We start from the raw sequence: 12,590 nt of genomic DNA on the forward strand, positions 1-12,590 counted from the left end.
ATTTATATGCACACATCCATACACTCATGAAACTATACTGCCAAGAGCCAACAACAGCTAGACCAAACACAGAGGCAGAGGTAGGTAGACAGAAAGCTTGCCTAGTTTCATCATCATGGTAATTGGTCCATGTCAGTTTCCAGACTCTGCCCTGTGTGAGTTTAGAATTCATTTGGAAGGAAGGTCATGGTGAAACTAAACCTGACTTGGGGAGTAATAGGGGTGTGGGCTTTCTGAACTTGGTACCAGGGTGGAGCTTAAGCCCTGTGCTGTCAGCAGTTGGTACCCACGGGAAGCTGTTTAAATCATACTTGTTAAAATCAAATAAACTTAAAAGTATACTTCCTCACACAGACTGGTCACATTTCAGATGCTCAGTAGTAGTATGGCTCTGTAGATTTAAATGAAGTTAATTCTTGCAGGTGTAGGTGGCACATTTCAAGTGTGGATCATGATTATCACAGTGAAGACACAAAACACTTCTGTCCTTGGCAAAGGTTCATTTGGAAAGCACTACACTAGACAAGCTACTGGCATGCTGGCCTCGCTCATTTCAGAGAGCCTCACTGGCCTGATTCTGTGACTCTGAAGAGCTATCACCACTGGGTCTTTGATCTCCAGACTCTTGAGTTGACAAATTTTATTTTAGAGAATTCATATGTCAAATCTCATTACAACACTTATTTTCCACTTGAAACATTCTTATCTAAAGAAATGGTTTATTTACCTTGTGAACAAGCAAAGAACTCTCTGAAGGTGAGTTCTGTTAGAGGCTATCTTCTCAGTCTCAAGTGAAAGGAGTTTTTGAATTGTTAGGTAATGGAACTTATAGATCATTTGTGGTAAAATAATTCTTACGACTCTATGTTTCCATATCATCTTTACTGTATAAATGAGAAGTTGGCTTTGCTGCCATTTTGATCGTGACCATCTGTTACTCCCCTTGGATTTATAGGTTTGCAAAGATTCACATCAGTGTATCTGAACCCATTATTCCATTCAGAGAAACGATCACAAAACCTCCAAAGGTGGACATGGTCAATGAAGAAATAGGCAAACAACAAAAGGTTGCAGTCATACACCAAACAAGAGAAGATCAGAACAAAGTTCCTGAAGGCGTCCAAGTCGACTCTGATGGGCTGATCACCATGACCACTCCCAACAAGCTGGCCACGCTCAGTGTGCGAGCCTTGCCCCTTCCAGAGGAGGTCACTCAGATCCTGGAGGAAAACAGTGATTTGATTCGTTCCATGGAGCACTTGACCTCTGCTATGAATGAGGGCAAAAATACTCAGGTGATTCATCAGAAGACCCAAGAGAAAATCTGGGAATTCAAAGGAAAACTAGAGCAGCATCTAACAGGAAGGAAATGGAGGAATACCGTGGACCAAATATGGTCATTTGGCCCAAGAAAATGTGGGCCCAACATCCTAGTCAATCAGAGCGAGGACTTTCAGAACTCTGTGTGGACGGGCCCCGCGGGCAGAGCGTCGGGGGAAGCCAGGAGATACCGGGATTTCGGCAATAGCATCGTGAGCGGCTTCCAGCTGGCAGCCCTCTCCGGCCCCATGTGTGAGGAGCCCCTCATGGGTGTCTGCTTTGTCCTGGAGAAATGGGACCTGAGTAAATTTGAGGACCAGGGAACCAGTGAGGAACAGAATCAAGAGCAAGGCGATGTGGCGCCTGGAGAGCGGCAAGGGGAAGGTGAGACCCCTCCCAGTGGGGACCCAGACCAGGGTCAGCAGGAAGGCTGCACGGAGCTCTTTGAGAAGACAGCATCCCCAAAAGGAGATGTGTTGGTCTCTGACTGCTACGGGCCCTTCTCGGGGCAGCTGATTGCCACCATGAAAGAGGCATGTCGATACGCCCTGCAGGTGAAGCCACAGCGCCTGATGGCAGCCATGTACACGTGCGACATCATGGCCACCAGCGATGTCCTCGGTAAGGAGGGTGTGGGGTGTGACTGCCAATACACTGAGGAGCCAGGGGCTGTGAGAGGCAGAACTCAAAGTGTGAAAATCTTGAGAAAAATGTATGACTGGTAAAGATCTTTTCTTTTGGAAAAAAAAATATATGCAATCTTGTCTGATCCTGAAATCTGGTAAGTGAAGGTTAGATGCCCCTACATGCTACCGGCCAGTCCCGTGCACGGGTGAACAAACCTGTTGGCCTGGGTAGCCAGCGCCCCTGAAAGCGGTTGGAGAACAAGGTGTTGCCCTTGCACTCACAGCACAAAGGAGCTCTTGCCAAGCCTGGTCCTTTCCTGAAAGAGAAAGTCACTTATTTGTCATTGCTCACCATTGAATCAAACCCGTTTCTGGTTTTTCTCTCTGGAAATAAGCAGCCTTGGGGCTCTTTGGATCCCTAAGACGTGCAAATCACAGGTGGCAGCTGTGTGGGTGCTGACGTCATCCCGCCTCGATGAGGCTTACTTTCTCCTGCCTGGGGGTGTGCGCACACACTGCCTCTGACAGTGCCGGGACACTGCAGAGGGGTTGTCTCTGGAGATGGGGAATGGTCACTGGTGAAGTGTCTGAAGCAGACAGACAGGTCCTCGCTCTCCTCTAACTCTGAGTCTCCGTGAGGGTGTCTTTTTAGTAAGTTTCTTTTGCTGCTTAGTTTCTGAAAGAAGTTTAAACTTTTTTTGCTTTTTGTCCAAAAGGAAACTTAGGCTTGTATCCAGGTAAGGTTCCTAAAACAAAGACCTTTCACAGCAGCATTCAGGAGTTTAAGATCCAGAGGATCTTGGTTCAAAGCCAGCCCAGGTAGAAATGTCTGTGAGACTGGTCTCTTGGTAAAAAGCAGGCCTGGAAGCATGGCTTAAGTGTTGAAGCACTAACTGAGCAGGCAAGTTGAAGCAAAATAAGACTCAAGTTCAAACCCAGGTACCACAAAAAGGAAAAAAAAAAGGAAAAAGAAAAGAAATAGCTAAATAGTTTCATTGGTGGGTAACTGACTGCTTACAGCAGTATGTGCCAGGAATTAGGCTTTGAAATGTATCTCGCGACCTGCATGTCTCTCGACTTGTCAAGCCTACCACCAAGGCCTTATAGGACCCATAGGACCATTGCTGGAGATACCTGCACCCCCACAACAGCATTCTGGAAGAAGACATCAGCGCTGATGTCATCAGCAGATGCTTAGGCCTCCTCACCTTCAATCTGTGTGCATTGCAGCTTATAGCCAGTTCTGGGATGGTACTGAGGTACAGCAAGGTTCCTACTCGCACTGCATGTGCCCCATTGGGGCATCAGCTTGCACTGTGTGTGCAACACCCATGTCCCTGAGGAGAGCAGTCATGTTCTAGGCTTCTCTAGATCCTCCAGGCCCTTCACCCATTCTTAGAATGCCTTTTCACCATTCCTGTTGCTATCCTGTGAACATACTTCCTTCCCTGCATTCTGCTGAAATACATCAATTGTGTTTGAACAAATGGCCCTAGAGATCATTCAAATAGCACTGAACACAGACACCATTCCTTCCCACATAAGATATGCCAGTCTTTTTTTTAGCAGTGTTCAGGAATTGCATTGTAGCAATAATTCGTGGAAAGTCAGGACCAGCCCCACATTCTTTTTGAAGTTATGTCTTTCCCAAAGCAGATCCACATTTTGGGTATTGCCTACCCTGTAGAAACTGTATAGTCTCATCAACTCTCACATTTACATTTCAGTCATCTGAGCATATTACAGTATTTTTTTCTTAAGTTAGGTATGTTATGTGAGTATTATAGCAGAGTTAACAGATAACATTTTAACAGCAAAATCCTAATACAATGATTTCATTTTTTTTCTTATGCCCACAAGAGGTAAAACTCAGTAGTGAGCCACAGGTTTTAATGAAGTTAAGGTCCTTCAGCTCAGATGTGTTGGCCTAGTCCCACCCAGGTGACACTGTTGGAAGTCCTGTGGGTTCGTGCCTTTTGCACTGTGCTGTGGGAGTTGTTTGGGGTCTCCTTATCTTTTAATTCTATTTTTTCTGTAATTACTACTTTACTTTGCTCTTATAAACCAAAATCATTGAGAATGAATGTATTCCTTAATGGTGTTAGCAGTCATGTCTTTGCTGTGCCTCAACTCACATGACCAGTTGATGGAATTGAAGTGTTGTTGCTTTGCAGGGCGAGTCTATGCTGTCTTATCGAAGAGAGAAGGCCGAGTGCTTCAAGAAGAAATGAAAGAAGGCACCGACATGTTCATCATCAAGGCTGTGCTGCCTGTGGCCGAGAGCTTTGGCTTTGCTGATGAAATCAGGAAGAGGACGAGTGGCCTTGCCAGCCCTCAGCTGGTGTTCAGCCATTGGGAGGTAAGACGACAGGTCCCCACCTCCCACCCCCTCCAGACCAGCCTCCATCCCCCGCCCCCTGCAGACCAGTCTCCAGTCCCTCCTCTTCTGGACCTCCTACCAAGGAGATGAGTAGCAAAGCCAAATTTGCCGTGCCAGTGGCTGTCGTGTGACTCAGCCCAGTCAGATGGACAGAAAGCAATGATGTTTTTAATCCAGATTGACTGGTCCTTAGATTGGATGGGACTTAAAACACACAGTCGTTTTTGTATGATGTAAGATTTAAGACACAGAGTACTTAATTCTTTGCTTTCCCTCTAACTATGTAATTTAGATTTCTAAGCAAAAAGCACAGATCTTTCTGAAAGTGAACCCGTCTAGGACCTTTTCTTCCAGGGCAAGAAGGTAGGGAGGGGAAAGAGTTCCTGTGTGTAGAGAGATAATTGGAGAGAAGAGTCTCATGGACGTTCCTGCTTGGGCTGACTTTGAATCTTGATCTTCAGATCTCAGGCTCCTGAGTAGCTGGGATTACAAACCTGAGCCACTAGTACCCAGTTTGTACCTTTGTACCTTGTACCTTTGATCTGCACAAAGAGGTGCTGAATGTGATGTACACACACACTCAGAACTGTTGCTCTTCTGTCACTGTTAGAGTGATTCACTTGAATTTGTACATATGAGTCATCATTTTATAGTTTTATCATTGAAAGTGCTTTATCAACTTATAACTTAAAAAACAACAACTACAAATCAGCTGGGCCCTGGTGGCTCAGCCTATAATCCTACCTACTGGGGCTGAGATCTGAGAATCATGGTTCAATGCCAGCCCTGGCAGCAAAGTCCATGAGACTCTTCATCTCCAATTCACCACTAAAAAGCTGGAAGTGGAGTTGTGTGACTCAAGGGGTAGAGCATTAGCTTTGAGCACAAAAGCTCAGGGACAGATCCCAAGTCCTGTGTTCAAGCACAAAATATAAAAATAAAAAAACAAAGTTGTCCCTCAGCTGAGTCTACAGAGGCTGTCCAGGCTGGCGTGCCGCCCAGGGGTGGCGTCCAGGTGCATTCTAGCTTGATGCTCTTCTCAGTACTCATTGGTAGCAAAGAGTTAGTCTTCTACCTCCCACCTTCATGCCTGGCTTCCTCCCGTTAAGGCACAAACTTGCCTCACACATCACTTCACCTTCATCGCATCATGTGACCATATCAACAAGACCCCTCCTCCCAGGGAGACTGAGACTGAGTCAGACTTGACCAGAGCAGGAGTCAGCAAACTTGCCCATTGCTTGTTCTAGTAAATAAAACTTACTGGCACAGAGCCATGTTCGTCAACATAGTCTCTGTGATCCCTTTCCAGAAGACTTCAGGCAGCTGGGACAGAGGATATTAAGTCTAACACATTTGCCATCTGACTGTATGCTAAGGGTGGCTGTGCTTCCTGATCTCAGGTGCCCCTCCTTCACTAAAGAAACAGGAGAGGGCTGAGGGCCACCGGTGTAAAACCAGCCAGGTAGCCAGGTTTTCCTTGTGGAGTTGGTTACACACATGCTATAGTGGTTTTCAGTTTCCCTTATCTCTCAGAATTTTTTTAAAAAGCTGAAAATTGATCTTAAATACTTAGTAGTTGTTGCTGGTTTTTTTTTTTATATATAAATGTTGGTTTCTGGTTTAGCTACAGCTTGCTATTAAGAATCAGCCTCTTAGTAATTGTAGGGAAAAGTATTATCTAGAAAAGGTTTTTTGCTTCAGCTTTGTGCCACCCTTCTGTCATCCTTGGCCACCTGTCCTGTTTCCGGAAGCTTCAAGTCTGTGAAAGTCTTAAAAAAATGACATTATAACTAAATGTCATTGAGTTGCTGTGTCTTGGCTGTCTCAAATTTTCCTCCACAGATAAGTTTAGAAATAACACGGTATTGAGATCTGGCTTCTCATTCCAAGGCACTTTGGTTGGTTTGTATTCTCCCACACCATATAATTCACAATCAGGAGCTTTTGAGCAAGAGTGCTTAAAAAATAGAGAAAATAAAATTACAGGCATTTTCAATGAAGAAACCTTTGAAGTCAGCAGTCTCATAATTTCTCTTTCTAAGTTTTACCCTTCGGTGGGAAAAAAAAAGGAGAAAAAGGCTAATAACAGGCACAGAAAGAAAACTGTTGCTGATGTATGTGGTCATCTGGCAGTGCTAGTATACACTGACATATGCAGTCACCCGGCAGTGCTGGTGTACACTGGTGTACACAGTCTCCTGGCGGCGCTGGTATACACTGGTGTATACGGTCACCGGAGGTGCTGGTCTACACTGGAGTATGTGGTCACCCAGCAGGCACTGCACTTAACCCTGTCGGAGCGTGACAGGAAATGATCACTGGGTATGCCCCTGCTGTCAGATGACAGTGGAAATGGGCAGAAAATGGATGGGGTTCTTTGATGCTGAGAGCAGTTGGTTGCTTTGGGGGCTTCCAATGAGCTAAAAGATGGCCTTTGTGTCAGCCTGTTGGGTTGCAGGAACTGTCTCGCTCCAGGCGGACACCACTGACCCAGGAAGGCGCCACACCACCCCCTGTGCTTCTTGGCATGTTGAGGCGAGAGGCCTCCAGGCGTCCCCGGGCTGGAAGTGGTGCGGGGAAAGCAGGGCATCTACCTGCTTAGACGGGGCCAGTCTGGGCAGTTGCACGAGCCCTGGAAGTACCCCCAACACCTGTGGTGGGCTCCCCTGCTTCTGCTCAGAAATAAGGCCTCTGCTCTGAGCCCGATGCCTCTTGCCCAGCTACTCATTTCTCTTTTGACAACTAGTCACTTTTTTTAATAGTTATTCACTGCACCTCAGGCCTGCAAAGACTATGTTATAGTCGGTGGTGGGTTTATCTTCCGGCTGGATAGGGCTCTGGTAGTCAGTGACATGAGCGGGCACAGTGGTGCATTTGGAAGGCTGACGGTCCAAACTCTGAGGCAGCCTGGGAGGTGGGGAGAAGAGACCCCAGCTCTGTGTGGTCCCCCAGCCTTCACTGGACTTGACCACAAGGTGGCTTGCTGCTCCTGGCCTCCAGAGTCAGCATGAGGGTTCACCATATCACTGTCAGAGCACCCGTGGCCTTGCTCCTGCTCTTGCTTGCTTGCTGCTTGCTGTGCGCTGGCCCGGAGGAGCCACCCGTCTGTACCTGTCAGTGTCACTGTTGCCTAACCCGGCACACCTGTGGCCTTCTGTTACCAGGTCATCCCCAGTGACCCCTTCTGGGTGCCCACCACGGAGGAGGAGTACCTGCACTTCGGGGAGAAGGCGGACTCGGAGAACCAGGCCCGGAAGTACATGAACGCTGTGCGGAAGCGGAAAGGTCTCTATGTGGAAGAAAAGATTGTGGAGCATGCGGAAAAGCAGAGAACACTCAGCAAAAATAAGTAGCTGCTCATTTTGGTGGATTCCTTCTCTTTCTAATGAATAAGTGCCATTGAGAGTTTACTCCTGGGAATTCCTTCTGCTGCATTCTTTCTTAGAACTCACTTTCAATAAAGTTGATTCATATAAATATTTTAAAAGAGAATGTTAAAGAATATGTTTTCAAAAAAAAAGGTGTGTGTTTTTTTTTCTTTTTAGTTAATTCTGGCTCAAGGCAAGAAGTTATCTAAATGATTGCTATGTGCCAACACCTCTCTGGTTACATGTGTGTGTGGGCAGGGCGACCCATGTGGCATGGAGACTGCACTGTGTGAGCCTGGTGGGGGTCCTCCATGCCAGCAGCCACTTCTAGACCCCCTCCACAGGTCCCTGGGTGGCGCAGTCTGGGTCCACCGCTTCTACATCCTCCCTGTAACCCAGGACTTTTCTGGTTGAGTCACCACAGAGACCACACAGCTTAGCTCACACCTGCCCCAGGGACCCAGCCAGCCTCTGTCACAGCCTTCAAACTGCCCCCTCTCACACTTCCTCCCGAGCCACAGGGTGCCTTCCACGTGCAGCCCACGAGTCCTGCCTGAGCCTTTCCAGGAAGGGGACAGAACAGGTACGATTCTGTCACTCTGTTGCTTCCTCGTTGCCTTGCTAAGCTTGTGTGCTGGTGTCAGTGAGCTCTTTCCTGTACCGTCCATGTTTGCCCTAACTCACCCCCACGGTTCCGTCCAGGGTCATCCCCATCCCAGTGGCAAAAAGAATTGGGTCAAAAATAGATCTTGTCATCTTTTGATTTGTGTAATATTTTACATCCGCTTGAAGGAAAGGTTCCTGTTCATGGCATAAAATTTTCAGAGCAGACTTTGTTATTGAGCTGCTTTTAGTGGATTTTCTTAGTCACCTCTGTCATTCAAAATAGTAGCTATGGGCATCTTAACTTTAATTTCTAGAACCTTGGCATAGCAGATCATGTCTAAGTGACCCAGTCATGAGAGTAACCGTGCCTAGATAATCACTGCCTGCTCAAATTTAGCAGATAATAGTATCTGAATTGATTTGAGTTGTTCCATGTATTAGTTTATTTAAACACTGATAGCAAGAGAAGCTAGCACATTGATTGACATCATTTGTAAATAACCTCATTCAGACTGCTCACAGTGCCATATACATTTTCTTACCCTCCGCACTTTACCAGCAAATTCTGAGCTGTAGAGGAAACAGGAAAGACCAGGAAACGCTCGGCAGTTCTGTTGGGCCGGCCTGACGCACTGTGTCCAGGAAGTTCCTGTGGCATGGATGGATGTCTCTCTTCCTTGCCACATTTGAGGGGACAGTAACAGACGAGGCCACCAGGCGCAGACCAGGGAATAGGGCCAGTCTGCCATCCACTCAGCTGCGTGATTTGAAACCTCAAGGCCCGGCCCATTCGTGATGGCGCACAAGTGCCTTCGTGGCCCAGTGGCACCAGCCTCAGCCGGGGGGACTTCACTGGAAGCAACCCCTCCAGTCCTGTCCTCACAGCTTCTGCAGTGTGTCCCAAAGCTCCATGCAGTGAGGAGGCTACTGGAGACCCCAGGACACTTGGTCCCAAGGCCTGGCGTGGGCCTTCCTCACAGGACCTCGTCAGCAACCTGGACCAAGGACACAGGTGGACCAGGGGTGGGGCAGAGGCCTGGAGAACCAGCCCTGTGTGCCTGGCATAAGGATAATCATTTCATCCTCACATTGGTTGTTGGGGGCTGATGGAGGACGGGTCCCCCGTGACTCCTGCTGACCTCTGCCTCCATGGGCCTAGCCTCCCTTTCCTCAGAACAACCAGAAACCCTGAAAGCCCACAGAGAGGCCATGGGCACTGGAGCTTGGCACTGGCACTCAGCCCCATGGCATGCCACTCTGTTGGGAAAAGACCCAGGACTATAGAGCAGAGGCCAGCCAGGGCAGGACAGCACCCATGAGGAGGGCCATGCGGTCATACTGGTTCTGTGTGTGAGTGTGCATGTGTATGTGTGCCAGTACTTGGGTACTTGGTCCCTGAGTTTTTGTGCTCAAGGCTAGCATTCTACCACTTGAGCCACAGCTCCACTTCCGGCTTTCTTGGTGATAATTGGAGAAAAGAATGTCTAGACTTTACTACTGGCTTGGAATCGTGGTCCTCAGATCTCAACCTCCTGAGTAGCTAGGATGGCAGGCGTGAGCCACTGGCATAGGCAGATTTTGAGTGGGTTTGTCTGTTCCACGTGTGTGGTTCAGCCTCAGCAGCATCCCGTGAACTCATTGCAATGAACCCATGGTGCAGGGTGGCCCAGTGAGTTCTGGCCTTGGGTTTTAAGTAAGAGCCTCTGTGTGGGGGGGTGTAATTTACTTTGCTAGGGTTGCTATGCCAGTGAGCAGTGAAGTGGGGCTCTCTGTGTCCTGCCGGTGCCATACTGGGAAAGCAGGGCTGAGCAGGGAGAGAGCAGCTGTGACACACTGTCACATCCACACTCCTGGACTGATCAGTCCGTGGGACAGAAATCTCCCCTTTCTTCATTTAAATCACTGTGAGCCACGGTGAATACAACACCTTTGATTACACGCCTTCTGCTCAGAAATGCCTGGCCATATCCCATGGTCCCCACCACCCCCTTTTCCCATTTGCGTCCTCCAGAGCCTGGCTGCTGCCACTGCCACCCCTACCAGGATGTCGCCTACCTGAAGCCAGCTCCTTTCATTCTCAAGTCCCGAGGATCACTGCACAAGGTCTCTGCCTCCCAAACAGTGAGGATGTCCTTGTTGTCTGTGCCGTGCACACGGATGCTCTGGTCTTCGTGGAGTTTGAGGCCACGTTTATTTAGACTGAACAACAGGAGCGAGGTCTGAATCCCAGTCTGGGTTGGGCGTGGCTCGCAGTGTGGTCCCAAGCTTGCCAACATCAGAACCACCTGGAACTTGTGGGGAAAAGCTCTGGGCAGAACCCTGGCATCGGAGGGAGTGGGCCAGCCAGCTTCTTTAACCCAAACCTGGTGATTCTGACAAATGAGCGTGAGAAACTACTGCAGAGATTACACCTGACGTTTGCTTAAAATCATACAAACAGCCGCCTTTTTGCAGTGTTTGTTTACTTAGTGACTTATAGATGAAAATGCATCTGTCATTTGTAAACTGTCATTATTGCTTATTAATGTTCAGAAAAATGGTACAAGGCATCGCTGGGATGGTTCCCCCCCACTCCACTTTATGATGGATGTAGTTTTTTTTTAGATGTAGAAATTCTTTTTTTGCCAGTCTTGGGGCTTGGACTCAGGGCCTGAGCACTGTCCCTGGCTTCTTTTTGCTCAGGGCTAGCTAGCACTCTGCCACTTGAGCCACAGCGCCACTTCTGGCTTTTTCTGTTTATGTGGTACTGAGGAATCGAACCCAAGGCTTCATGCATGCAAGGCAAGCACTCTAACACAAAGCCACATTCCCAACCCCAGATGTAGAAATTCTTAAGTGTTCCAGTTTCATATATTAATTTAGGATTGAGAGTCTCAGGCTAGTTTCTAAAACTAAAGGTGAAAGAAGAGAACAGAAACCAGATCTCCTTTGGAAAGGAGCGTCCATCTGGAGACTGTTGGTAGTCGAGGAAGGAGCCTCTTGCCTTTCAAACTCAGAATGGACAAAGAATAGGCCTGCAGCTCCTGGAGCTGGGGCACTGATAAAGTGCACTGTTAAGGAGAAAGCATTGGATCAAACTGGAAAGGGTTGTTTGAACATCAGATTTAGATGTTTCTTTTTTTATTTGCCCTAAATTCAAAAAAGAAAAAAAAGATATGACCTTATGTCTAGTTAAGAGTTTTCCTCACTTTTCTTTTCCTGTGTCTGTTTCCAAGAAAGCTTGTAGAAAGCTCAAGTATCGAGGGAAATATGTCATTGTACTGATCACATGAGGTCATTGATAATATGCTCTTCATTTTGTAGCCTAACTTTTCAGAGATACTGTCTTTTATTAAAACAACCTCACCTTCGAGAATGTCTGTGGTAAATTAATTGGGCTACTTTTTTTTAGAGGTTTTGGGTTTTTTTTTTTTTGTCCCTATCACCCTTTAATCAGCTTTGAAATAAATAAGATTTAGCATTTCGAATGTCTTCAGAAGTTTCTGAATTTTCCAACTCCTAGCTTCTGTGGTCTTCATCCGGGTGCTAGCCTGGGACGACCCGCCCCTCCCGTGTGGTCTGGGCTCCTCTGTGCCTGAGGCTCCTGTCTGGAGTGGCTCTGGTGATGCTGCCACTGGAGCCCCCAGAGTTCCTGGGTTGACCAGGTGACCGCAGCTCTCTGGGCTCAGGATCTTCTGAAATCTTCGGTGTGTGGTTGCTAAAGGGCCCTCTGAGTTCCTGCAGAAAAGCAGCCTGAAGTCAAACACCTCCAGCCCCTTTTGCACCTGCCAGGACAAAAGCAAGTGCATCGAGTGAAGCAAAAAGCAAAAGCAAAGTTTTTGTGACCCACCGATCCACTTGACAGAGGATTTAACTTTTTTCCCCATGCTTGGGGGAACATGAACATCACCCTGGTTGGAAAATTCCTTTGCTTGTCTGGAGATAGAAGGAGGGCAGGGAGGCTCAGCTTTCCCCGTCCCCTGCCGCCCCCCCCCCCATGCCTATAAGCAGGGAGAGAGCCAGGAAGACTAGGGAGTGGCAGATGAAAAGAGGACTGGGGTAGGCCTGGGTTTCCTTCTTTCCTGCGTTCATGTTACCCACCAAGTGAAACTTTGATTTAGGCGCAGATGTTTTGGACTTCTCACTTCCCTTTCTGGGCTTTCTTTGGGAGCTTCCTTCCCTTTGTCCCAAAGGCTTAATTAAGGTGACTCCACTCCCAGCCCTTGCCCTCACCTTACAGGTGTGGCCTGGCTGGCCACCTCTCCATTCCGGTTTCAGGGAAGTTGGGGAAGGAAGCCTGGTTCACAT

General features: G+C 47.8%; 1 protein-coding gene across 1 annotated transcript in view; it reads left to right on the forward strand.

Annotated features, from left to right (window-relative positions):
* The window catches only part of Efl1 (elongation factor like GTPase 1), a 48,005-nt gene extending 40,175 nt beyond the window's left edge, over nucleotides 1-7,830 (forward strand). Inside the window, 3 exon segments of the mRNA XM_048368887.1 lie at nucleotides 956-1,941; nucleotides 4,121-4,305; nucleotides 7,494-7,830. Coding sequence (XP_048224844.1) covers nucleotides 956-1,941; nucleotides 4,121-4,305; nucleotides 7,494-7,682 — 1,360 coding nt within the window. The 3' untranslated portion in view covers nucleotides 7,683-7,830.
* The last annotated feature ends 4,760 nt before the right edge of the window (nucleotides 7,831-12,590 follow it).

The sequence above is a fragment of the Perognathus longimembris genome, chromosome 20 (genome assembly GCF_023159225.1).
Source record: "Perognathus longimembris pacificus isolate PPM17 chromosome 20, ASM2315922v1, whole genome shotgun sequence".
NCBI lineage: Eukaryota > Metazoa > Chordata > Mammalia > Rodentia > Heteromyidae > Perognathus > Perognathus longimembris.